This window comes from Condylura cristata, unplaced genomic scaffold, assembly GCF_000260355.1.
Source record: "Condylura cristata isolate star-nosed mole 26May11 unplaced genomic scaffold, ConCri1.0 scaffold00034, whole genome shotgun sequence".
In the NCBI taxonomy this organism is placed as follows: Eukaryota; Metazoa; Chordata; class Mammalia; order Eulipotyphla; family Talpidae; genus Condylura; species Condylura cristata.
The window spans coordinates 4,567,611-4,592,057 of NW_004567135.1; the positions used below are offsets into that span (position 1 = coordinate 4,567,611).

The 24,447-nt window shown below is 56.0% G+C and overlaps 3 protein-coding genes across 11 annotated transcripts in view; all 3 read right to left on the bottom strand.

The window, feature by feature from the left end:
- HOXC5 (homeobox C5) overlaps positions 1-1,004 on the bottom strand; it is a 1,738-nt gene extending 734 nt beyond the window's left edge. Inside the window, exon 1 of the mRNA XM_004692674.2 lies at positions 551-1,004. Coding sequence (XP_004692731.1) covers positions 551-1,004 — 454 coding nt within the window. The remainder of the gene's footprint in view (positions 1-550) is intronic.
- A 2,351-nt stretch (positions 1,005-3,355) lies between these two features.
- HOXC6 (homeobox C6) lies at positions 3,356-17,009 on the bottom strand. 9 transcript variants are annotated; one of them, XM_012732616.1, is made up of 4 exons: positions 16,951-17,009; positions 16,440-16,542; positions 5,231-5,393; positions 3,364-4,531 (listed from the first exon to the last, which is right to left on the bottom strand). In XM_012732616.1, the coding sequence occupies exons 3-4, from the start codon at positions 5,382-5,384 to the stop codon at positions 4,200-4,202; spliced, it is 486 nt and encodes a 161-aa protein (XP_012588070.1). In that variant the 5' UTR covers positions 5,385-5,393; positions 16,440-16,542; positions 16,951-17,009; the 3' UTR covers positions 3,364-4,199. The 9 variants fall into 9 exon arrangements, with proteins under 9 accessions (XP_012588072.1, XP_012588074.1, XP_012588073.1 ...); XM_012732615.1 differs by lacking the exon at positions 16,951-17,009 and adding an exon at positions 16,896-16,933; XM_012732618.1 differs by lacking the exon at positions 16,951-17,009 and having other exon boundaries at positions 3,356-4,507; positions 5,231-5,580; positions 16,440-16,737.
- A 3,852-nt stretch (positions 17,010-20,861) lies between these two features.
- On the bottom strand, positions 20,862-24,429 carry HOXC8 (homeobox C8). Its single transcript, XM_004692677.1, has 2 exons — positions 23,843-24,429; positions 20,862-22,533 (listed from the first exon to the last, which is right to left on the bottom strand). Exons 1-2 carry the CDS (start codon positions 24,276-24,278, stop codon positions 22,241-22,243), a joined length of 729 nt encoding a protein of 242 aa, XP_004692734.1. The 5' UTR covers positions 24,279-24,429; the 3' UTR covers positions 20,862-22,240.
- Between the last annotated feature and the right edge of the window lie 18 nt (positions 24,430-24,447).

Consider the following 24,447-nt stretch of genomic DNA (forward strand, 5'->3'; position numbering starts at 1 on the left):
GGCCCGGCCGGGCCCCGGGAGAGGCGCCGCCGGCCCGGCAGCAAACTTTCCGCCGGCGCCTCCACTCAGCAGCCGGAGGGGCCGAGGGGGTTGGGGGGGAGAGGGAGACCCGGGCTCGGGCCGAACAATGAGCACCCTGGAGGTCCGAGCGCCGGGGACCCCCTCCCGCCCCTCCCGAGCCTCGGGAAGCCTCCCGAGCCGCAGCGCCCGCCGGGCCGGCTCCGCAGGGGAGGGAGGAGGGAGCCGCGGGGGGATCCCCGCTCTGGAGCCCCGCGCTCCTCACCCTTCAGATCCCTCTATTTTTTTAACTCCCTCCCTCTCCCCCAAAAATTGAATATTGCCTTTTATACACGTTTTGTTCCTATGATCCAATTATGTCGTCGTAAATTTGGGCGCACACAGCCTCTAAGCCTTTTAGTGGACAGTTTTACGAGCCATTGATGCCTGGATCGTAAAATTTATGGCCGCAGGTTTTTTTTCTTTATTTGCCCCGCATGGCCTATAAAACCCAGGCGGACCCGAGCGCGCAAAATGAAGTCCTAAAGTTTACCGTGGCTCATGTGCAGTTTGGTCATCCACGGGTAAATCTGTGGCGGGGCCGGTGGCTGGCTCCGTCCGGCCGGCTGCCCTGTTTGCGCCTGCTCCTCTTTGATCTCCCCACTGCTCTTAGCTCGCTCCTCCAGCGCTGGGCGAGCCGCCTTCTGACTGTACATCCCGGGGTTCAGAGGAGCCGCTTCATCTCTGCCCAGAGCGTGTCCCGGAGCGGCCGCGGCGCTGCAGGCGGGGCGGTCGGGGTGAGCCCGGGGGTTGGCAGCCATGTCTACCCCGTGGAGAGAGTTGGAAGGCGCAGGCGGTGGGAAAGTGATGCTTAAGTCCAATCCGCCGTAGCAGTACCTGGGTGCCTGCACCTCTGAGGCCGATCCATAGTTCCCACAAGTTTGCATGTTATAGGCAGGGATATTGGGGCTCTGCTTATGGAATGAATTGGCTACGTAGGAGCTCATGGCGGGGAGGGCCCCAAAAAAATCTCTGCACCCTTTTTGATTAAGGGTGATTTGTGACTCTTTGAAGTTGAGGGGTTTTTTGTTCTCCAAAGTGCACAATTTATAGGTGGAGATATCTCTTTCTTTATCCTATGCGCTCTTCCCAAATAAGGGAGCCTTAAATAGAGTCACGTGACTCGAGCGGCCACTCATAAATTTGGCTTGATGACCTCCGGGAGGTTAGTGATGGAAGCCGGCGAAACGTATCTTGATATGTTGGCAAAGCCCAACCAAGGGGGAGAGGGAGTGAGAGAGAAAGAGAGAGAAGGGGGAGAAAAAAAAATGGTTCTTGGTATTGGGGGGTAGCCGGGACAACGAGTCCACAGCGACACCTGGTGTCTGTTTGTAGGAATTGCAGCCTGGCGTGCAGGCTCGCCGCTGGGTTTTCTACCCTGTAGAGGAGAAGCTGGTTGTTCCTGCACCAAACCCCTGAAATGGCTTTTTAAACTGCACTTAACTTTAAGAAAAGAACAGGCCTCCTTAAGGGTTCACAGAGGGAACTTGGGTAACAGATAGCCCCGTTTCCCCTACCCTCAGGGCCTTCCAATCTTAGAAAACATGGCTGAGGGCAGGGAATTTAGGTAGGCAAGGTCCCTGCCCAGGTTGGAAAAGAGGGGGTTTATCTCAGAGTCTCTGAGCTAAGGGTCTCTAGGTCCCTTCCTTTCGGAAGCCCCAAGGCCTTGCTACTGATGAGGAGGTGCCAGTCAGTAAGGGATAGTGAACCCAGCCTCTGGAGAGGCGGAAAAGATGCTCAGAGGAGTGTCCTGGTGGGGAGAATTGGGGGGGGGGTGCAGTTCACGAGGCTGAGGCTGAGAGTGTTGAGGACTCTGAGATGTCTGGAAGTAAGGAACACACTGGCCCCCCACTCTACCTAGGGTTAAATAAGTCTCCTCAACATGCCAGGGGCTTCAGAGTGACAAGGTGATCTTCAAGTGTGTGTGTGTGGGGGGGGGTGGAGCTGTAAAGGCACAGCTGGCTGGTCTGCTCTGCATCCCTGGCATGGCCCTATGTGGTACCTGTGCCACATGTGGTACCCATGCCTCGATTTTGAATAGGAAATAGAGGCTAACTGAAGGCATGGAGGGGCAGGCATCAAGCCCCTGCAAATATTAAATGAACAGGGCAGAGGGAAAGGCTTGCTTTGTGCCCTTTGGGGGGCAGGCCTCTGGACCAGGCTTCTCAGGGACGTGGAGCCACAAGTTTCACGGGGGAGCAAGCCCCGAGCTGTCTGAAGGCTTGGAAAGGGCCTGGTTAGGGCCGGGCGGGGTGGGGGATGGGCAGGGCTGGCGCCTGGGCAACCTTCACAGCCAGAGGCGGGTCGCCGCCGGCCCCTTCCCGATCCTCCTCTCCTAGCCCCAAGCCTTATTCTTTCCTGCCTGTCTTTCCCCAGGAAATCTCCGCCCCGCCCGCAGGCGGAGGCGCTGGAGGGGGCGCTGGCCGGGATCCGGAAGGTCTGGGAAACTCTGGCGGGCTCCCCCCCCCTGGGAGACCCCGTCGCTGCCTCATCCCCTGGGTGCACTCAAGTTTCTCTGGCTGCGCTTGGGGAAGGAAGGAAGGCCTAGACTGGGGAAGGGTTAGGGTCTGGCCACGCTCCTCACCCGCGAGTTTGAGGGGAGAAGAAAGAGTCAGGAGCCAGACTGGGTCTGGGGCTGTGGAGGAGGAATTTCGTCCCAGCTACGTCAGGCGTCCCAGAGCCGGCGCGAGCTCGGTTTCCATGCTTTCTTTTCGGTGGTGTCCTTGAGTCGCTCGATCCCTGCCGAGGGCCGCACTCCAGTCCCGCGGGCTTCTCTTTCCCCTCGGCCTCCGCCTCCGCCACGTTTCGCAACAGTCGTCCCGGCGCAGGCCCGGGGCTCTCGCGCGCGGCGCCCCCTCCTTGCTCCGGGGAGTGGCCCGGAGCGCGGGGAGGTGGGGGGCGACCCTGGTGCTTGGATAATGCTCGTTTTCCGGCCTTTTGGGGCGCGGGGTTCAGAAGCCGAGGACCCCAGATGGGCACAGGCCGGGAGAAAGGCCTGGGTGGGGCTGAGACCAAGCCGACCCGACCGGCCTCAGGCCCCCACCCCCACCCCCAGCGAAATCCTAGGCGGCTCCTTTTGCGGGGTGAGTGTGCAGCTCTGCGCAGGGAGCCCAGAGAGGCCTCCCAGCCAGCCCCCCAGCCCCAGAGCGGTCGCCAGGAGAAGGGGGAGGCCGGGCTCCCCGCCCGCCCCCGGGAAAGGCTAGCTCCGGGGCCGGGGGCGGGCTGACGCCGCGCGCCGAGCCTGCTGCAACTTTCACCCCGAGGTCGGCGGGCGAGCGAATTCACAGAAATCCCGATATAAACTTTTAAAAATAATATCAGTTTTATTAAATATTCGAGAACGGATCCAGAGGTCGGATTTATACAGGAGGGTAACACGAGGGGATTTTTTTTAATTTATTTTTTTCTCCTACTGGCTAAACAAACGTCATTCACTTTTTTTCCTCTCTTTTTTTTTTTTTGTTATTCCCCCCCATTTTTTTTTTCCTTTTTAAAGATGGGATTGGGACACGGACGGTGCTAAACATAAATATAAATACAGAGACCACAAATACAGCTAAAAATATTCACACAGAAACGGTCACAGTTTGTAATATGCCATAATGACCCCCAGGATTCTTTAAATACAATTTGCCTGGGCTGGGCATTTGCTGGGGCAGAGGACAGGGGCTGCGGCTGGGGGGGAGGCTGGGGGTTGCTGAGGGGCCACAACTAGCCCCCCTCGGCCTCCCGCCCTCCCCGGTGGCCGGCCGGGCCCAGAGGCCCCGGAGTGGGGGCCGGGACTCGGGGACCGGCTCTCTGCGGGGAGAGAAGGGGACGCCGAGGGGGCTGGAGGCCAAGATCTCATTTGGAGGGAGACTGGGGCTCTGAAGAGAGACTCAGGGACCGACCCCAGGCCTCGGCGGGGAAGGGGCCTGCGGAGCAGCCGGATGAGCCAGGGAGGGAGCTAGGAGGCGGCGCGTGGTGGGAGAGAGTTTGTGCGGAGGGAGGGGTCCAGAGTTGACTTTCAGGTCCATATTTGCCTCCTTAATTTGGTTTTAGGGAGTCAAAACACACCAATTGTGCCAGTGATAAATACAGAGTGTGTGATTTTGGAGGGAGTTTGGGGGAGCGAGGGAGACGGGTGGCAGGGACAGTTCCGGTCACTCTTTCTGCTTCTCCTCTTCTGTCTCTTCCCGCTTTTCCTCTTTCCCGCCCAGGCTGTCGGCCGAGGCCCCTCCGCCGCCCCCTGAGAGCGTGGACGTGAGATTAGATTCTTTCTTCCACTTCATCCGGCGGTTCTGGAACCAGATTTTAATCTGGCGCTCGGTCAGGCAGAGCGCGTTGGCGATCTCGATGCGCCGGCGCCGCGTTAGGTAGCGGTTGAAGTGAAATTCCTTCTCCAGTTCCAGGGTCTGGTACCGCGAATAGATCTGGCGACCGCGCCTCCGGTCCGCTCCGTAGCCGACCCCTAGAGATCCGGGCACAAAACACACTAAAAACAATCAGCAAGGCGTCCTCCGCGCACGGTTTCGCCTAGCAAAGTCCTGACCCTCCCAACTTGGCCAGCAGTTTACGGCCTCCCGGGGCTCCAGCCTTCTCCCTTTGCCCTGCCCCACCCCCACTGGGGGTACAGCGAGGATCCCAACTTCATTCAATCCCCCATAGATGGGGCGATGTGTGTGCGTTGGGGGGGGTGGTGGCGCCAAGAATCTGGCAGAAAACTGAGTCTAAAAGCTGGTTTTTGAAAAATGCCCAACGCTGGGGATGAGGGGCCCATTTCTCTAAGACTGGGCACCCCCACCGCCCCGAGCACCCTCGCTCCTGGGAAACTTCTCCCCACTTCTTTGCCCCCACCAGTCCACCTCCCTTCTCCTTAGCCTGACTTGACTTTGGGGGGGCCCCTCCACCCCTACCCCCTCCCCTCGCCCCCTGCCCTGTTCCTGCCCCCTCAGCTGGCCCTGGAGCCCTCCAATCCGTCAGGGGCCGAGGGGGCCAGGCCCTGCAAGCAGGCAAGCGCCAGGCGAGCAGAGGGGGCAGAAGAGGGGGCCCTGTCTCGGCGTCGGCGGCGAGGAGACGAGCGTGATTGTTTTTATGGGGCCATAAAAAACTCTCTCCGCCCGTTCTTCTAGGGAAGCCGGTCATAAAGCCAGTTCAGTTTATTTAATTTATATCTCGGAGCTGTAAAACTCACCACTGTGCGAATTCATTCGCTGCATCCAGGGGTAAATCTGGATACTGGCTTTCTGGTCCTGGGGCGCAGTCCTGCTCTGCTCAGAACTAAAATCCTGAGCGATTGAGGTCTGTGTGTTATGTCCTAAGGTGTTTTGTCTGCAGTTTGAGAGCATGTCTTTCTCCTGGTAAAAGGAATTAGATCCATAGTCATACGGCCCCCGGCTGGAACTGAACACGACATTCTCCTGTGGCGAATAAAAGGGAGTCGAGTAGATCCGGTTCTGGGCAACGGCGGCTCCATAGGTCGAGAAATGCCTCACTGGATCATAGGCGCTGGAATTCAGGGCGACGTTAGGGAGGACCTCCTGGCTGCCGGTGAGGTGGCAGGACAAGGAGGGGTTAGTGAAGTAGGAATTCATCCCTTTGCCTTTACCTGGTCGGGCTATGATTTCTTTAATATTTATTTCTGTCTCCAGTTTGTACTCGGAACTAGATGGTTATAGGGACGGCTCCAATCCAGGACAGACAAAATGACAAAGTCAGCTGACCCTCTTCCAGCCAATCGCAAGCCAGATGTCAAGAAGGGGGAAAAAAATCGCTTCTGCTTCTGTTGATTCCCTAGTTGAGACTAAGTGTGTGCTTTGAAAGTAAGACTTGGGTTTCTTTTTAAAAATATATATGGAAGGGAACTGATTTGGAGGTGAAGGAAGGGTGTACCGCCAGGGGCAGGGCCTCGGCAGAGCCAAGAGAGGAGAGCTGCCCTCTCCAGGGGACCCCTCAGCCCCAGCAGCTAACTTTGCTGTGCTGTGGCCACAGCCAGGGCTGGAGAAGCCCCTGAATTCTTAATCTGATTTCATCTATACGGTCCCCCTTCTAAAATCACACCCCGCTTTCTCTATGGGGGGAGACCCCTGTCTACTCAGGGAGACCCCAGAAATCCTAGTCTGACACTCATGGACTGAGTCTTCATCACTAAATCATTTCCCAACAATTAAAAAAAAAATCAAAAGTAGGAAGAAATGGAATAAGACATGGTTTTCAGAGGAAGGGGAGTGTGACTGAGAGTTTGGGGTACAGGATGGATGTGGGAAGCCACACAGACTGAAGGAGTGAGAGTGAGACTTGGCGGTGCAGTGGCCGGGCTCAAATGGACAGAGGGCTATACATCTGCTTTCCTTTTCCTCCTAAGTCCCTCTGCCTCCTCAGGACCCCCTATTTTTTGGGGGGGAAACTCCTGCAACATTTTTGCCTACAAAGGAAAAATGTATAAAAATACAATAGAAAAAGGAGTGAAAGAAGTAAAAGGTGGAAGAGAGAGTGAGGAAGAAGAAAGAACTCAGAGTCTTACTGGACACATCAACTCCTGTTTATGTTGGTGAGAATTTATGATTTAGAGCCAGCCAGGGCTGATGGGGTAATTCACACAGGACCCTGCCTCAGAAGGCTGGTGGGGCTCTGACGGGCAGTTAGCTAGCGTGCTGGGGGCTCAAGCCCCGCACAGGTCAGAAGCCCCCAACCCCTGCAGACCCTGCCTTCCCAAGGGAGGTGTCCCTGGACCAGAACTCTGGTGCTTGCAGATTCCAGCTTGGGCTCCCACCCAAGCACCCGCCACACCTGGTGGGGCCCCGAGCCTCTCAGCAGCCCCTACCCCCATTTTTTCCACCTTGGGGCTGAGAAGAAAGAAGAGAAGGTCAGGAGAAGGCAGCTGAGGCCGAGGCTTCTCAGGGAGCTGCGGCAAGGAAGTGAAGCAGCCGAAGGTGTGCAGAGGGATTTTCTCCTGATGAATCCAAACTTAATTTGATATCGGGACACAGGCTGAAAATGCTTTGAGTTGACAAAGAGGGGGCTTTGGGGCGAGGAGAGGGAGCAAGCAGTGAAAGCTCATATTTTCCCCTCCCATTTATTTTTGGGGGGGGGACTGGCTATAACAAGAACCCGGATGTCGCCGGATTTTATGATCTTTTCCTTCTGTGTAACAAAGCGGAGTAATCAATGGGTAGCAATAAAGCCATAAACGGGACTACGCTGGGAAAAAACTCGTTTATTCATCTTCTGTAACGTTAAGGTTTCCCTGGAGTGTCACTGGGGGGGGGGGGGATAAAGTTTTGAACCCAAAAGCAGACAATGTGTAGGAACTGGTGGAGACAACATGTTAGTTAATACATGAACCTCCTTATGGAATTGAGGCGTCTTCCTGCCACATACAATTTGTGTTGTATCTTAAAAACACAGCCCCACTCATTCAGAAGGGAGGGAAATTTGTTGGTATTAAAAAGCAAGCGTGGAGGGTAAGATCCCTATAATTAGAAAGGTTCCTCCTCCCAGCCCATACTTTGTTCTCCCAGAGAAGATGAAGGTAATAGGGTAGAGAAGGCTCTTAAAATAAGAGGGAAATTTTGAGATGTTATCTCATGTTGGGATGACATGGCAGGTCCGCAGACAGCAGCATGGATTGCTTTTCGGTCTAGAATCCAGCTGTCCTCGAATTCATGGCATGCCTGGGCAGGGGTTTCCAACAGCTGGCTGTGGCTCCAGGCCCCCTGGAGGGCAAGATGTAGAGGGAGCGAGAGCTGGGGGGGGGGGGGGGGGGGGGGGGGGAGAGAGAGAGAGAGAGAGAGAGAGAGAGGAGAGAGAGAGAGAGGGAGAGGGAGAGAGAGAAATCCCAGAGGGCTGAGCTAAGAACAAGTCAGTGCACCCCTGGACACAAGCAGACCCTCATTTCTGCCCTGAGGGTACAGATCTAATGTGTAGAACAGGCCAAGAGAGTCAATTCCACCACCACCCCCATTTCAGAGAGATTGCTAGAGGGATAAATCATGTCAGTGATATTTCCTTCAAGATATTAAATTGTTGCAATGTACAACAAATTGAATGATGGAAGATAGGGTGCCTTAATGAGCTTTTGCTTTCAATGAGTGTTGATTTTCTATGTATTTTTAAATCTCTTTTATGGGTGGGAGAAGGGAAGACCTTGGAAGAGGGAAGGGGTTTCTGCTGCAGCTCCCTAGCCAGCATGGCTGGGTCCCCCTCGAAGCCCAATCTGGAGGAAAAGGGGGTTCCCAGACTGGGAAGAGCCTCTTTTGGGGCCTAAAGGCACTGGTCGTGGGGGTGGGCAACCTGCGGAGGGAATGTAAGTCCCAGCCCCAGAAAGTTAAGTGTTTTATGACGTCCCTAAACAGAGGGCAGAGACTGAAAGGTCTTGCCGATTTATAATGAACAGAAACCAGCTGCTGGGGAAAGGCAGAAATGCTGCCGGGGGAGAGAAGGGGAAGCAGAAATACAAATAAATTCCCCCACTCCTTAAAGCTCAGTAAAATTAATTCCCAACACAGTCCTCCCCTTACCTTCCGTTTGTTCACGAGGAAAGAAGTCTCCTTCTTTCAGTTAGATCTTTAATTATGCAGCTGAAATTTGCTGGCAGGGTTCGTGCCAAGGGGGGAGCAGGTCAATTGAGCCCCGATCTTCCCTCTATGGGGTTCTATTTTCCTTTTCTCATTTCACGTTAATTCTATTTCGGGAGCAAAAGAACCACTTTCTATGGGGGGAAAGCTAGGATTTGGGCTTTTAAAAATGTATATTTATATTTTCCTGTTAAATTTGTCTGAAAACAATTATGGAAACTCATCAGCAGAAGCAAGAACAGATGTTTTATTAAAACTGCAGTTGAGCTCTGTAAATATGCTCAAGTCCTGGTGTGTGTGTGTGTGTGTGTGTGTGTGTGGGGTGGGGGGAGAATTTGTTCTTTGTTTCTATAAAATGAGCCAAGAGAAATCAGAGAACACCCCCCATCAGGCCCTTGGGTCTCTGAGTTGCTTTGCCCCTTCGGCCTCCCAAACCAGGCGTTAGGAGGGACTGGCTGTGTGAGTAGATTTTTGCTTTCCAAGTTGTAATCAGTGGGTTCAAAAACAGAACTCTAAAAACACAGAAAAGGAATAAAGGGGGGAAGTGGCTGCTAGCTGCTCCAGAGCCCCCCATCCAAAACACATGCTTTTCTCCAGTGCTAATTAAGAGAGAGGCACTTACTCCAGGCCATGGCCTGAGTGGGGAGCAGCGGCTGGCTGGCCTGGAGCCCCTAACACAGGCTGCGAGAGGCTGGGCACTGGGGGCTTCCCAGTCAGAGCCAGTCGGTCCGCTCCAGCCTTGCCCAGCTCCGGGGGGGCAGGGGCAGGGGCCCTGTGTAGCTGAGCTGAGAAGGCAGGGCTGCGGACTGCGGGCTAGGGCGACGGGCCTCTGGCCCTGAAGGGGTTGGCGGCGGACAGGCCTCACCTTGCCTGTCTTTGCTTTCTGCTCTGCACTGGGAAATCTATGAATTTCTCGGGGAAGTAGGTCTGATATGAAAGGGAGGAAACCTGGGATTTTTATTTGGGAACAGCCTTGGCCAGAGGTCCCCTGGGTTTGTCTCCTAGAGGTCTACTCTCTCTTCTAGACTCCCCAACTCTGCGTGGATGTCTGGGACTCACCCTGCCCTGCGCACAGACACCATTCCTGGCTGCCCGCCGCCACCAACAACAATTTGCAGCCTCTGAAGCAGCTCGGGGACTGGGACACTCTGAGCTGCAGCACTCAGAGCCTGGCCGGCGCTTCACTGCCCAGACACCACCGGTCGGCCGCACACCCCCCCTTCCTAATTCTTGATTTGGGGCGGGGAGAGGCGCTGCTGCCCCATGGCCTTTTTGTGCCACTGGGTGAGGCTGAAATCCCTCTTACAGAGAAAGCCGAGTCTCATTAATGGCTCAGCTCACCTTGCAATCCCACTGTTTGATTTAGGCTTTGCTGTTCTAAAGCAACTGCTCGGCTGGCTGGCTGGCTTATGATTAGGTGGTTTTATTTTAAAATAAAAAAAAAAACCCTACTCTAAATACCTAGTGTTTTGTGTACAAGCTCCTTTGATCTCCACAGAATCCCGAGTAGAAGGATTACAGAGTCTGCCAGAACCTGAATGCGCAGAACTGGGTCTGCTTGAGGCTACCCAAGCATAGCTCCCGCAAGAAGCCTCCAGCTTCTCACACATGTGCGGTGGGAAGTTGTCTGAGCACCTAGCTCCCCACGCACAAGCTGCATTCCAAGCAAGAACACTCCTCCTCTCAAAGTTCAGGCGTGGAGGCACATGGAGAAAAATGAAATTCGACATATCCAACCTAGGGAAGAGTCCATGGGGAGTGCTGATAGTTTGGGGACTGTACCAGAGGCTGGCCAGCTGAACAAAGCTGGGGGGCAGTGGGGAGGCGGGAAGGAGGAAGAGGCCAGATGGGGCATGCCAGTGCCTGACAACTGCCCCCAACACCTCCGAGGCCTGGCTGGGGCTTCCTTTGAGCTGAGAGACTGAGGCTGCTCAAGCTGCTTTTGCTTTATTTGCAGTGATGGCCCTGCTAACTCGGTCATGTTCTCTCTCCTCCCTCCCTCTCTTCAGATTTCTGCCTGACCTGTGTTACAGCCACTCTACTTAATGCTGCTCTCATCATCAGCAGACAAACTCCCACATCACACTGGCGTTTGTTTGGCTTCTCAATTCACTTCTCTGACCGAAGGTTAAAAAGCAAAACAGGTCCCAAGCACGCTGTCCGCAGCCACTCGGCCTGAGAAGGCCTGAGACGCTGAGGGCTCCCTCTGGGAGGAATCATTCCTGGTTTTTCCTGGGGTGCCCAAGCCTCCCACCTTTACCCCCAAGTAGCTGAATATCAGCTGAGAAGGCTTGCGGGCAGCTTTGGAAGGGGGAGGGAACTCAAGCTATGAGTAACTTTCAGGGGTGCAAAGCCAGTGGTTTTACTTAGGTGAGAAGGAAAAATCAAAACCCAGAATATTGAGAATATTTTTGGTTCCCAGAATGAGGCCTCAAGAGAGTATCAGATGAAGAAGGAAAAGCAACCAGGGGTATGATGTTCAGTGCTGGGCTAAGGGTCCCCAACTTCCTGGCATTTACGATATCCCTCCATAAAGAGCAGCCAGGCCCTTCTTGGAGGGTTATGAGAATCATCGCAAAATTCAAGAGCAAGGCACTTGTGACGTCACAGAGAGTGGGCATGAGGAAATTGCCAATGTCATAAAAGTTACACACAGCAGGAGTTTTGTGTGCCGGGACCCTGCTTCCCCTCACTGTCCCCTCCCCCCTTCCCCCTCTGGTCTAAGTTCTCCCACTTGAAAATAAAATGTTATTATGTTCTGGAACAATAAGCTAACAATGAAACATCGTCCTCATTTCCCTATAAATAATTTTATCCTTTATTGTTTGCAGATCTGAAAGAACCATTTAATCTGTGCTGGCGAAAGAGGGAGAAAGAAGGGGAGGGGAATTAATTTCAGAAGCGGGAATATTACTTACTTCCATGATACTCTTTCAGATTTGATAGCCAGGAGCAAAATTAGAGGCGAAGAGCAGCCCCTCCGACTCTACACCTGGCGGAACTGAAGATTTATAGGATCTTTAGCGAAGGGGCAATTTAATTTTGTAGGATTTGCTTAAATTCACTGCTATATCGGGGAGCTGAGAAGGGAGGGTGAGGGAAAGCGATATGCTTTATCCAGCTTTGTGACTCAGCCAACATTACCCTGATTTAAAACCCAACAACCTGTATCTCACACAGAACTCCTGGGGGACCGGGCAGAGAGGGGGCTCCACTTTCTCAATGACAGCAGCCCCCTTAACCAAGCAGTTGCAGGGGGGTAGGAAGAAAAACCCAGGCCCCTGGGGGTTTATGGTGTCCCCACAATCCCCCAACCTTGTAAACAGTGGCCCTATTTTAGGACAATTTCTGCTTCCTTCTCTGGGAAAGGGAGAATGAGGGGGAGGTGATGGCGGAGCGGGGGAGCAGGGTGCGTTTGCGGAAGGGGAGGGAGTTCAGGATAGCACGCACTTTGTTCTCCTGGGTGAGTTTGCTGGTTTGGCGGGTTTCTGACGCAGGGTGGCAGCAGACAAAACAAATAAACAACTCACAGACACAATAAACAGGGGCCGCTGAGGCACTGTAGCAGACACCTTGGGTCCGGTGAGGGGCACAGTTTGGGGGTAATGTCACCCCAGCACCCCTGGGTGGCTGAGGGCCCCAAGCCAGAGGAAGTCCTTGGTGGCTGGGGGCAGCAATGGAGAGAAGGCAGAGAATGCTGAGAGCCTCAGCACCCCACTGGCACCCCCAGCCTCTCTGGGCACGAGAGGAGCACTGGGGGGAGCCTGATCCCCCAGGAGCAGAGGAGACCCCCCTCAGCCCCTCTCCTGTCCTGTACTTTCTTTCATGGGATTTTTCACAGACATTTGTGCCCTCACCCACCCATCGTGTTCTGCCTTTCCCTGGTTCCAGAAGGGAGAAAGTCTAGCAAAGAGGTTGGGGAACTGCCAGCCCTCACCCCCAGCAAGGTCTGCAGGTCCACAGGCCACTGCCTGGGCTTCCACAGCACTGACCCCTCTGACAGCCTCCCCCACTTAGGTAGCAGGCGAGAAAAAAACACAGTCGCACCAAGTAACCAGATCTGGGTATTTGGGGGAACTTAGAAGGCCCCTTAATCTGCTCCACAGATGCAGGCAAATCTGAGGCCCGGCGAGCAGCCAGGGTGAGCGGGGTGGGGAGAGCTGTTCTCCGTACCCCACACATTCTGGCTCACCTTCTCCACTGGCCTCTCCAAGCACCCTGGCTGGCAGTCGCCCCAGATGCCTGCCCAGAGGCCACCTCAGTAGCACACCAATCCCCTTCCCCACCCCAGCAAAGCTGCTGGCACCAGGACCCAGGCAACTGCTCAGAACTGCCTGAAGGCCCATCGCACGCACCCACAGATAGCGTTTCCACAGAAGTCACTTTCAATACCACTGGCGCCCTGGTTAAAACATTCTCTAAGTTGGAGTAGTTTGGGGGGAGGTGTGGAGAAAACCCAGAAGATATTCAGCCAAGGCAACAGGAAAGCCTCTGTGGCATCGGTGGGCTCCTGGAATCCGCATACTCCGACTGCAGCGCACACCCATCCAGCAGAGCTGCGAGAGGCCTTCTTGGGGCGCCCAGCGGCGCCTTGAGCCCGCCGGCCTCTACCGAGAGCTAACAAAATTTCACATGCATGTACCGCGGCGTTTGAGCGAACAGCGGCATGATAATGCACAACTACCCACCAAGGACACATCTGCCCGTGTGTCCTCTTGCATCGGTCTGCATCTATACGTTTGAACCTGTACATAATCAGTGCAGAAGGCGTCTGAGCCTGGTTTGTAACACAACAGGCCGCTTCTCCAAACAAGGTCACATGCCTCGTGGGATCACAACTGTCAGCCCAGCGGCAGAAAGGGTTTGCTTTGCCCACTTCTCCTCAGCCAGGAACTGGCGCATGAAATACAGCTGATGGCAGGGCTGACAAAGCCCGAAGGGGGCAGTCCCAGGGTGCCCAAAGGGTGGGTTCAGAGGCCAATGCTGGGGGGTCCGGGCTGCAGGGAGCATTGCAGACCCTGACCCAGCCATTCTCAGTCTGCCCTGCAGTAGCCCTGGGTGTGCACAGGCCGTGAGCCAGATTCTATTCTCAGCGCCCTGGCTATTATTAGATAATCACAGCAGAGCCCCTCTGTGCTGAGGACCAAGTCTGTGGGGAATTCGGCCTGTAAGGAGGCTCAGGGTTGCCACTGTGGCAGCTTGCTCCTCTGCTTCTGTCTGAGCGGGAGAAAGGAGAGAAAGAAAATCGAAAGTAAGGAGGGACGGAGGGGGCTGGCGCTTGGGGCTGGTTTATCCTCTGGCCAGAGATGCAATCTGGAACACCAAAACCAGTCCCTGCTGCAGTGCTTTCTGTCTCGGTCCCCCTGTGTCTCCGAGCATGAGTCCAGGGGTGAAGGGCACCGAGCTGCAGAAAGCTGGCTGGGAAGGGACTCAACTGATAAAAACACTACAGAGCCATTTCAGGATGGTGTGGCTAATGCAGCACCCACAAACCGAACCCCTGCACCTTGACGTTTCCACAACAGCATATTGAGTTCGATCTCCATAGGCCAAAGGCAGTGCCCCAGCCTCACCCAGGCCCACCCCTCGGAAGGGAGGGGGGGTCCTCTCAACACACCCAGGTGAATCCCCCTGAGCGTCCTTCTCCAGAAACTGTTTTCCTATGTGTGTTGGGGGGGGAGGAGGGAGGGGGGAGGTGAACAAAGGCGATTTGTGCCCCTTCCCAGGTCGGTGCAGCCATGGGGGGGGGCCGCAGGGGGCAGAAAGCGGGGGTCAGACAAAATACAGGCGAAAGAGAGAAATGGAGGCCTCACCGGTCGGCGGTTCCCACATTACGCCAGGAGAAAGGTTCCCATTTCCAGGTCTCCGGGGTCCCTCCACCGGCCCACTGTAGTCCCTTGCACTTTTCAGTCCCACAGACTCGGGGTGTCGGTGACCGCGGCCTGGTTCCTCCCGGGCGTCAGCCCCTGGGCCGCGCTGCAGCGGCGGGAGAGCCAGCGGCAACCCGAGCAGCCGGCGGGCTGGGCCCATTTGGGGAGAGCCCGGCGCTTTCCCGATCGTAAACAAGGAACGCGAAATTAGCCCCTCAGCAGACGCCTCTGTCGACACACAAGTCCTATTGGGGTGGGGGGGGCTGGAAGGGGGAGAGAAAATGCCATTTCTTCCCTCGGGAGAATACCTCAGAGGCCTTTATGTCGGCTGTGAAAGGGGAATTTTGGGGGGGCAGGAGAGGAAGGAAGGGGATTGCGGGGGAGGGGGGAAGAGTCGCCGGTCGACTCGGGCCTAAGGGGTTAGATTTGAATGCGATCGAACGATATATTTTGAGAATTTGATAAAAACAGGTTCTCCCTCTTCTCTTCTCCCTCTCCCCACCCCACCCCCCAGGCGACGGGTCAGGGTTTAAACAGGAAATCGAGGAGCGATCCCCTCCCCCACTCGGGCCCGGCGGAGAAGTCCAGACACGCCTCTGCGAGAGCACTGTGGGGAAGGGGAGCCCTAGGCTCCCAGTAGAGGTGAGCCTGGCCCCCCGACTCTGACCTCCGCGGGACGGGCGCCCCGTCCCCAGCTCCGGTGGGTGCGCCGGGTGCGTGCGTGCGTCACCCTTTGCAAACAGAAGCCGCAGGAGAGGGGCCGCCGCGGACCCCGGCCAGGGAGCAGGGCGGGGTCATATATCAAACAGCAACACATTCAGGGCCACGTACATTTGGAAGAAATTAAGCCACCGTGTTATGAAACCACATGTGTCAGGTTAAGACTATACAACACGCCATTAGCACCAATTATTAGGAAGATCCCGGCGCTGGCCGCGCCCGGGCTCCCACTTCGGACGTCCCTTCCCCAGGACGCGGCCAGCCCTGGAGTCCTCCCCGCCGCCGCTCACCCGGGAGGCCCCGTCCGAGCGGCTGGGCCGTCCCCGCCCAGCCCGGGGCCTCCCCGTTTCCACCTCCGCGGCGGCCGGCGGGGCGGGTGCGCGGCGCAGTAGGTATCTCGGGGGCGGCGGCGGCGGCAGGTGGGGGTGGGCGTCTGGCCCGGGGACGGGCGGCGAACTGGCCCCGCTCCCGTCCGCACAAGATGGCTTTGCGTACCCCGTCCTCTACCCCCACCCACCCTCCGCAGTGCTGAGCACCTCCCACCTTTCCCTCCGCCCGAGGGGGGGCGGGCGCGGGGCGGGCTGGGCAGACGCTCCCCCTTCGGCTGACGCGCACCAGCCACCAGCCTCCCCCCTAATTGCCAATTAACAGGCCGCCGCCAGCCTCGCTGCTCCGCCGCGCGGCCCGGGCCCGCACTGCGCATGTGTGAGCTCAGGCGGCCGCGCGCGGGCGGAGGGCGGGGGCTGCGGGGCTGGGAGGGGGCTCGCGAAAGTTTGTTGGGGGCCCGGGGGGCTGACTTTGCTCAGGGGACAATGGCTGCAGCCCACGGGTTCGCACTCCTGGCCTGCAGCTGGAGCCTCTGGGCCCTCCGCCCCAGCCCCAACAGCCTAGAGGCCACAGACCTCTAGCAGGTACCGACAAGGTGGGCGTCAGGCCGGGGTCGGCGCGGTGAGCCCTGGCCGCGAGCCCCACGGGCGCAGGCCTGTGCCCCCCGCCCCCCAACTTCGGCGCACAGTGACATCAGGACAGCATACCGCCCCCACTCCCCGGCTGCTGCTTAACCAGTTTCTCCCCCACCCACCCCACCCCCATCTCCTCCCCATCACCGCGCGCGCCCACCCTCGCCACAGTCCCCTCTCCTCTCTAACCGAGACCAGCCGCTGCTGTCCTTATCTTGAAACCGCCACCCAGCTACGGACCATTAGTTACATATTTGAACCAATAAGGAAACACTTACCGGCGCTGCTGTCACTCTCCCTCGCCCTCTCTCTCTGCCTCTCTCTCCCACTCTCTCTCTTTCTCGTCTTTCCTCATCCTGTGCCGTTGCGAGCCTGTGTCAGCTCCACACACACATATACTTTATATAAATTCAAAAATAAAAAAGAACAGTCCCAGCAATCAAAAAGCCAAATAAAATTAAAGGGAGTTGCGAGGAGGGGGGCAGGGGGCGAGCCCGCAGAGGGGAGGGGCGGAGGCGCCGGCCGCTCCCTGTTAACTCCAGCTCGCGCTTCCCCCTTGCCCCTTGGGGGGCTCGAGGGTCGGGAAGGGAGAGAGTGAGAGTCTCAACTCCTGCCTCTCCCCCCCAGCCCCCCTCCCCGGGAGCCCCCAGCTTCCGGCAACTCCACCTGGGAAGAAAAAAATTAAATGGGGGGAGAAAATAAGTAGTCATCAGATTAATTAAAAAAATATATACTGGCAATGAAGGGAGCGCCCGACGCAGGCTTCCCTGGCAATGGTTAGGCTCTTACAGGGAGGACTGTTCTGCGGAGCGCTCCGAACGGACAAACCACAATAAAAAGTTCACGTTCATGGATGGAATCCACATGACTTCTTGTGGCCAATCCAACTTGTGAGTCGATCGTAAACTTTTATTACTCAGCTGTAAATTTTCTGCAAACAACCGGGAATGCGATGCATTTGTGTAGCGTGTGCAAATGGGCGCCGCGGTCGCCATGTTTACCCAATTCTCCGGGAGAGGGAGCATCCCCGGACCCCCACCCCGCCCCCACCCACCGCCCACTCCCCACGGACCGGCGGCTCGAGGCTGGCGCGGAAAGGGCAAAGGGGGGAACGCGAGAGGAGGGAAGGAGGGTTCTAGCGCCCGATAGCTGCCTTCCCTCTGCCTCTCCGAATTTTCAATATTTTCCTTAATAAATGGGGTAACTAGGTTGGATGGGGGAGACCGTCGGAAGCTTTGCAAAGATTTGTGGCATGGGGGGGCAGAGAAAACCTTCGGGTGAAGGGATTGAAAAGGGGCATCCTCCCTGCCCCTAGCTTTGTGTTTAGGGAGAGAACAACATCCTTCAAATGGGGTGCCCTGGCAACCCCCCTCCACTCCAGCCCACCCCAGACAGGAGGGAACCGAGAGACAGGCCTCTGCAAATCTGCAATGAAGCCTGACCTAGCCGAGGTCTGAGGAGCAGCGAGGGGGGCACCGCCCTGGGCAGTCCCGCAGGGTTGAGAGTTGGGGGTGGGGTGGGGGAACCTCCAGAACCCTCAATTCCTTTCTTGGAGAAAATGGCGTTTTTCTCCAAGGCCATTCCTAGAGTCAGGCCTCCTCAATTCCTAAGTTCAGATGGCAACTTACTCCCAGTATTTTCAGAATTGGAAACAAAATTAAAGCCCAAGACCATGGTTCCACAGCCTGTTCCTTCGGCTGCAAGGTGACTTGGAGCCTTTCCTGTCTCGGCTGCTGCCCACTGTACACCCGACTGCCCTGCACCGAAAACTCCCAGTGTCTGAGCATCTGGGATACACCTTGGAGTCCCTGAAAAAAAAAAAAAAAGAACCTTATCCTTTCCCCGAATTCCACCTTGGAGACCACATTCCAAGCCCCTCAAGCACCAGATCTCTAATTTGGGGGTGATGAGTACAGTGTGGGGGAGCCCAGAATCGGTTTCCTTGAGAGGCTATTTGCGAGCTAGCCCGAGCCTTTGCCCCGCCAGCCAGAGACTTGAAGGCCCAGAGCCCTCCCCTGGACAGGACATCTAGCCGGGATGGGGACTTCCAGAAGTGGGTGCCCCACCCCAACCAATAGGGGGTCCCTCACCCCCTCCCCAAACTTCCTGCACAGTCAGGGAAGGAGTTCCCTCAGCCGGATGCAGGGACCTCGTTTCTTTTACAGACCCACCCATAAATTTTATAACAGGTAGTTAAAAATTACGACGAGGCTGCCGAAGCTGAGCTCTCACAATGGGCAGGAGAATAGGACGGGGCTGTGGGCAGCTCACCGGATATTTCACCTCCAGTCTGTGGCACAACCTGTCCCAAGATCGCTCTGATGGGGCGGGGTAACTCTCTCCAGCCTGCTGGCCCCGCATTCGCGGGGGCATCTCTTTTAGGGGAGAGAGGCCGGGCCTCATTCCCCCAATTCTATGGCTCCCCCAAGGAGCCCATGAGGGGACACGCCACCTCCCTGGCAGCCCAGCTCCCCTCCAGGCCCGCACGTCCCCTGGCCTCTGCAACGAAGGGAGAAAATGCCTGCCGATAATTTTTTTTTAATCCAGAGAAACGAATTTGCCCCCCAACTTAATAGCTGCATTATCCCGTCTCTATGGTTGAGATTAGAATAATAAATTCAAGGCGAAATGAGGGAGATGCTTCAACTCAGCATTTTGAAAGATACTATTTTTCACAAATCACAAATAGCTTTCGGAAGCCACTTTGATTGGCTAATAAAAAAGTAAAGAATGGGAGAAAGTCCTATCTGCTGCAGCCGAATGGTCCCCATTCCGGTAATGGGACGGCGGGAGCATTTGGGAGGACGCGTTTCTAAAGAGAGCGCATCCCGCTCGCAATTAAGTTCCCCCATAAAACGGATTTTACCTCCTTTTCTCTCTTAACGAGCAAACAGAGGCGGTGGGCAGAAGGGGTGAGGGAGCGGGTGCCGCAAGAGGGGGCGGCTGGAACTTTCTAGGCTTGGCCCATCAATGTTTCACGTCTCACGGGGTGCCGGCGCGCCGCAGCGGTAGCACCCCACCCTCCGACGCCCGGCTTGGGGCCACGCCACTGCTGAGCAGAACCAGGGGAAGGGTCACTTGGTGTCGGGAAATTCCGCGAGGTCGTCTGGAGCCACTTAGTAGGGGGTTCAACCCACTTGGCTACTGGGTCAGCGATTTTTATTAATAGCAACAATAATTCCACCGTTAAAAACGAAACGACCCTCCGCCGGCCCCGGGGTTGCCAGGGAAGGCCCGAGGGCGCAGCCAAACGCTCTGGTCAGGCCTCCCCGGCAGGTAGACGGTGTCTCCCCGGGCACAGGGGTTACCTGGCTGTCGGGGCAGCTCGCCTCAGCGACCTCAGGTTGGGCAAGGTTTCCCCAAAAGCCGCTCAAAGCTAGCTCCCCAATCTGGGCTTCCAAAGACAGCCTCTGCGGACCACAGAGGTCCCCCATCAACGACGCCACAGGGTGCCGACCCAACCCTGCCTTCAGCACCGCTTCCAGTGGGGACCTGGGACTGTCGGGTGAAATCACACAAAACAAAAGTGGGCCTGGACCTCAGTCTGGGAAAATCATTGACCAGAGGTGGGGGGTGGGGGTGGGGAGAAAGAGACAGAGACAGAGAGATCTGGCCTCAAAAATATTTCAGTCTTTGGGGGTCTGGTTTTTAAGACCAGAAGATCCCACCACTTCCCCTTCTGCCCCTCTCCTGCCCGAGCCTGATGACTTGTACCTCTGGAATTTGGTATTAATTTCACCAGAACCTTACTGGCATAAACAGATTTCTGTCTACCCTCCAGAGAGGAGTGAGACACCCCTGTGCCCCCAGAGTCCCTTAGCCTTTGGCCCTTTATTTGGGCGAATAAGACGTCCAGTGAAAACTCTCTTTGCTGTGGCAGGGGTGGGGGACTGTCCACTCAGCAGGCCCACTCCCCCCACCCCCAGGTCAGTGGCCTCCACTGAGGGCAAGCCAGTTGCCAAGGTGAAGCTGGGAGCAAGCTTGAGGCAGCTGGAACAGAGGCTGGTGTTGGTGCAAGTGGGCCAGTGACATTTGATGGCTCTGTCCCTGCCAAACTCGAATTTTAGAAAGTGGCCCTGGGCTGCACTCCCACTCCCCTTCCCCTCCCCCCTCCCCCCAAGGCTTAAGCTCCATCACAGCCGCACCCTTAGCTTCCCCTCTCCAGGCATCTTCCAGCCAGCTGCCTTGAGATTCACGTGGCTCCTACCCTGTCCCACTGTTCCAGGACTGGGTGCTGGTGTGCCAGTGGCTGGCCCTAGGGTGCATAAGGAGAGCAGAGAGAACCCCAGGACTTTAGCCTGAAACAAACAGTCCCCAGAAGGAAAGGGCCTGGAGCAGGAGGGCAGGGAGAAGATTCTTTGTCTGTGCCCACCCCAGGGATGAGGAGGAAGGTGGTTCAGTGGGAGCTGCTTTTGCCCCAGTGGGGTGCTTGCACCTTCCAGAAACCCACTTTGTCTGGGGCTCAGGTCACCCAAGAGCTATTGCTCACCTCCCTCTCACCTCCCCCATCACCTGCCCCACTGGGGCGGCTGCTGTCCATTCCTCACCCTTATCCTCTCCACGTGAGCCCCCCAGCCCAAAGTCTGATCCGTGGAGACCTTTATCGAGGTGTTGAGAGAGGGTTACAGGGCCAGAGGGGGTAGGGAACCAGGGTGGGGGAGGGAATGTCGAGGGAAAGCCAGTCATCCCAGCTTCGGTTATTTTTTCTCCTTTTTTATTATGACTCACGTATACAATACAAAGTACTTGGACCAGGAACAGGGCTGCCGGACACAAAATCTACATTCATAGCTGGACATAAAGACAAATGACCAAAAATTATTATTATAGATATATCTTTAACATTTTTTTTTCTTTCGAGCACATTGCATAAACAGAGAATTCAAGACAGAGTTAACTATACATTCAGTGCAATTTAGTTCTACTCTACTGGGGTCAGAAGCACAATAAAAGCGCACAGGACCGGCGAGCTAGGCAGTCTCAGTTGTTGGGTTTTTCTTAGTGAAATAAGCAGCAACGAACGACAACAAAACCGCATTACGAGAACTCTCAAAGCAGGATTTCTTCTATAGGTAGTGATAAAATACGGTGGAGGTTTCTTTCTTTTTTTTTTTTTTCTTTTAATTTTTTCTCTTTTTTTCTCCCTAGTAGGATTTTTTTTATGACTCCTTTTTTTCACGATTATTGCAGGTTCCCTTTAGGTAGTATAAAGATGTATTAGCAGTATTATCATTATCATTGTTATTATTACATTGTTCATGATGAGGGGGATTTCTGGGCGCTCACACTAATGCAGCTCAGAGGAAGCTGGGCCCAGCCACACAAGGCAGATAACAGAGGGGAGAAGGCAGGGGCTCAGTGACCGTGGGGCGCTTAGGTAGGATTTAGCAGTGGCTGCAGGCTCCAAACTACTCTATGGGAGGGCAGGGAGAGGGGAGACACACTTCTGTCAGGTTTCTAGGGCCCAGAGAAAATCAAGGGTCTTTCTGAGGGGGCGCCCCAGGGAGGGAGCGGGAATATTTCTTGCTATCAGGTTTGTTTGCTGTTGTGGCTTGAAATCTCTCTAGACATTTTCCCTTTTCTTTCCTTTCTTCACTTTTCCATTCCTTTGGAAAGACAGTAAATCTAAAACATTCATCCTAGCATAACAACAAAGCCACGAGAGTCTTCTTCCATAGTTGAGGGGCTCCCCTCTAAAATAAATACCAGAGAAGCAGGGAGGTGGGAGTGTGTCAAGAAGAGGCCGAGTGAGGGGTGAAGAAGCCAAGCCCCAGACCTTCAAATCCTGGCAGGGGCTGGAAGGGCAGGGAGGGACAGGTGTGAGCTGGGCCAGGACTGAGACAGAGTCCAAACTTTTCGCTGTGTCTGGGTCTCCCCCTCCAGCCCCCAAACAAATGAAGATCGGGGGAAGTCCAAAGGTAATAAAATCAGAGCTGCAACTATCTGACAGGTAGTTAGGGTTGTGAGTGTCATTCTATTCTCTATAAAAGCAAATGACAGTCGTAAACTTCTCAATTTATCCGCTACCATAAAACGAAACTTCAAGGGACTTGCTGGGGGGGGGGTCCCTCTCTTTTGCTTAGTCCTTGTTTTCTTCCTTTTCCTCTTCTTCTTTCTCTTCTTCCTCGTTTCCTTCTTCCTCCACCTTCTCCTCATCTCTGGCTCCGGGCAGTTTATCCTTGTTGTTCTCCTTTTTCCATTTCATCCTTCGGTTCTGGAACCAAATCTTCACTTGTCTCTCGGTCAGTCCCAGAGCATGAGAGACTTCAATCCGGCGCTTCCGTGTCAAATACGGATTAAAGAGAAACTCCTTTTCTAGTTCCAAGGTCTGATACCGGCTGTAGGTCTGCCTTCCACTGCGCCGCCCAGGAGCTGGACAGAACAGAACCCCAGTCTGGTTATGTCTGGGTGGGGGCTTGGCTCTCCCCGTCCCTCTCTCCCCCCTCAAGGGCCCCCTCAGATCTCTCAGTTTCCCTCCCTCCTGGGGAAGGGCAAGAGCGGAGAGCAGACAGAGGCCGAGGAAAGTTTGGGGGACTGTCTGGCTGGGCTTCACCTTGGGAGGTGGGGTGGGGTGGGGGCGGGGGCAGGGACTGGGGTCTCCCTGGAAACTAGGAGCTTGCAGGGCCAGGGGAACACTGCAGAGTACCCCCAGGCCTGCAGTCCCCGAAGCTGGCCCTTGCAGCTTTGTTTATGAGTGCAAAGTGGCATTTGGGGAGCAGGGCTAGGCACGGGCTTCCTTCCTAGAAAGGAAAAAGGTCTGGGGGTGAAAACCAGAGGAACTGTGCTCTTGTCCCTCTCTGGATCTTTCTGCCTAGTGCTGTTCTAGTAAGAAAAGTCATTGATCTCCTGGAATGTATCACTGGCTTGGCCTGATTGCTAACTGGAGACCAGCAAATAAATCACGGACCATCCTTGCTGGAACTTGTCGCTTTTTCTCTTCCCCTTTTACTTCGAAATTGGGCCATGAGGGGCCGCCCTAGGATCCCGAGCCACTCCGAGGGTCTGGGGGGACCCCACAAGCCTTTGATGGGGGGCCGAGTCTGGGGGTCCTCTGACCTCAGAGCCCTGGTCTGTGTGGCCTCTCTCTCAGCAGCTCTCTTTCCTCCCCTCTGGCTCCCCTCTCCCCCGCCGTGGAGAGAAGTAAGGGAAAGTTAGGGTATGGCCCTGCGGCTAGTTCTCTGAGAAGGGGCAGTGGGTACCCCAGAGAGCTAGAGCACCTGTCCTTGGGGTCTCGCCGCCCTCTGACCCAGCTCAGGGAGGGAAACAGTGGTCTCCCCGTGCCCCCAAGAGTGGCCCCAAGCCTGGCCACTGTCCTGGACAGAGCCCCTCTGTCTGATCACCTCTGGGCACTCGGGGCCCTCCCCAGCCAACTCCCCAAGTCTGACTTAGAGATGGCAAGGAGGCGACACGGAGGGACAGACAGAGGTGGAGAAAAGGATTTTTAACCCTTTGCACCTAGAAAACCCCTTCTCCCCCACATCCCCCAGCCCCCCAAGATCCCAGCCAAGCCCCGCGCCCCACCCCCAGCAGAACCTCCCGAGCTCAGCAACCCACTCCGGCAAGGGTGGGGCAGGAGAGACCCCCAAAGCCAGGAGGGAAAGCAGGGCAGACAAAAAGGAAGCGAGGGAGGGGGAGACCCCGGAGCGCGGGAGACCAAGGGGAAAGAGAAAAGGCTTCTCACCGTGGGGTCTCATCCATGGAAACATGAGGCTGGGAGACGAGTTTTGATTTAAGTGGCCTTGTCCTTCGCTACTGTTAGTGTTGGCGGAGGATTTACAGTCGGGGTATTGCACCACGCTCGCCTCTTGCTGAGCCCCATAAAGGGACTGTCTGGGGAGCGCCTCGTAGCCATAGAATTTGGAGGCGTCCCCGTGGCAGCTCAGCGAGCAGGGATTCTGCTGGTAGCCCGAGTTGGAGATGCCGGAGGTGCCGTGGTGGAAGAAGTCCTGGACGTGGTGCGAGGCGTGCTGGAAGCCGGGCGCCGAGCCGCCGGGCCCGTACACCAGCGCGTGGCTCCTGCCCACGCTCTGGGGGAACCGGCAGTCGTAGTAGGCCGGCTCCAGGGACTCGCCGCCTTTGTATTTGGAGAACAGGGGGTTGACGAAGTAGGAGCTCATTCTGGCCACATGAAAACCCGCGGCCCCCTCCCCTCTGGCTCGCGACTCCCCCGCCCGGTACCCCCGAAAGTCCCCTCCCCCCGGAGCGAACCCCAGGCCGGCTGGCGCCCCGGGACCGGGCTGCGCTGGGGGGCCGGGGGCTGGGCAGGTGGGGGCGGTGTCCCGGGGG

What these genes read in the sequence shown, in the direction of transcription:
- HOXC6 (XM_012732614.1), bottom strand. Translation starts at nt 5,630, where the DNA reads ATGAATTCCTACTTCACTAACCCCTCCTTGTCCTGCCACCTCACCGGC. An exon ending in GCGAATGAATTCGCACAGTG is followed by an intron (nt 4,532 to 5,230) that starts GTGAGTTTTACA and finishes GATTGTTTTTAG; the next exon opens with TGTGTTTTGTGCCCGGATCT.
- HOXC8 (XM_004692677.1), bottom strand. Translation starts at nt 24,278, where the DNA reads ATGAGCTCCTACTTCGTCAACCCCCTGTTCTCCAAATACAAAGGCGGC. An exon ending in TCCATGGATGAGACCCCACG is followed by an intron (nt 22,534 to 23,842) that starts GTGAGAAGCCTT and finishes TGTTCTGTCCAG; the next exon opens with CTCCTGGGCGGCGCAGTGGA.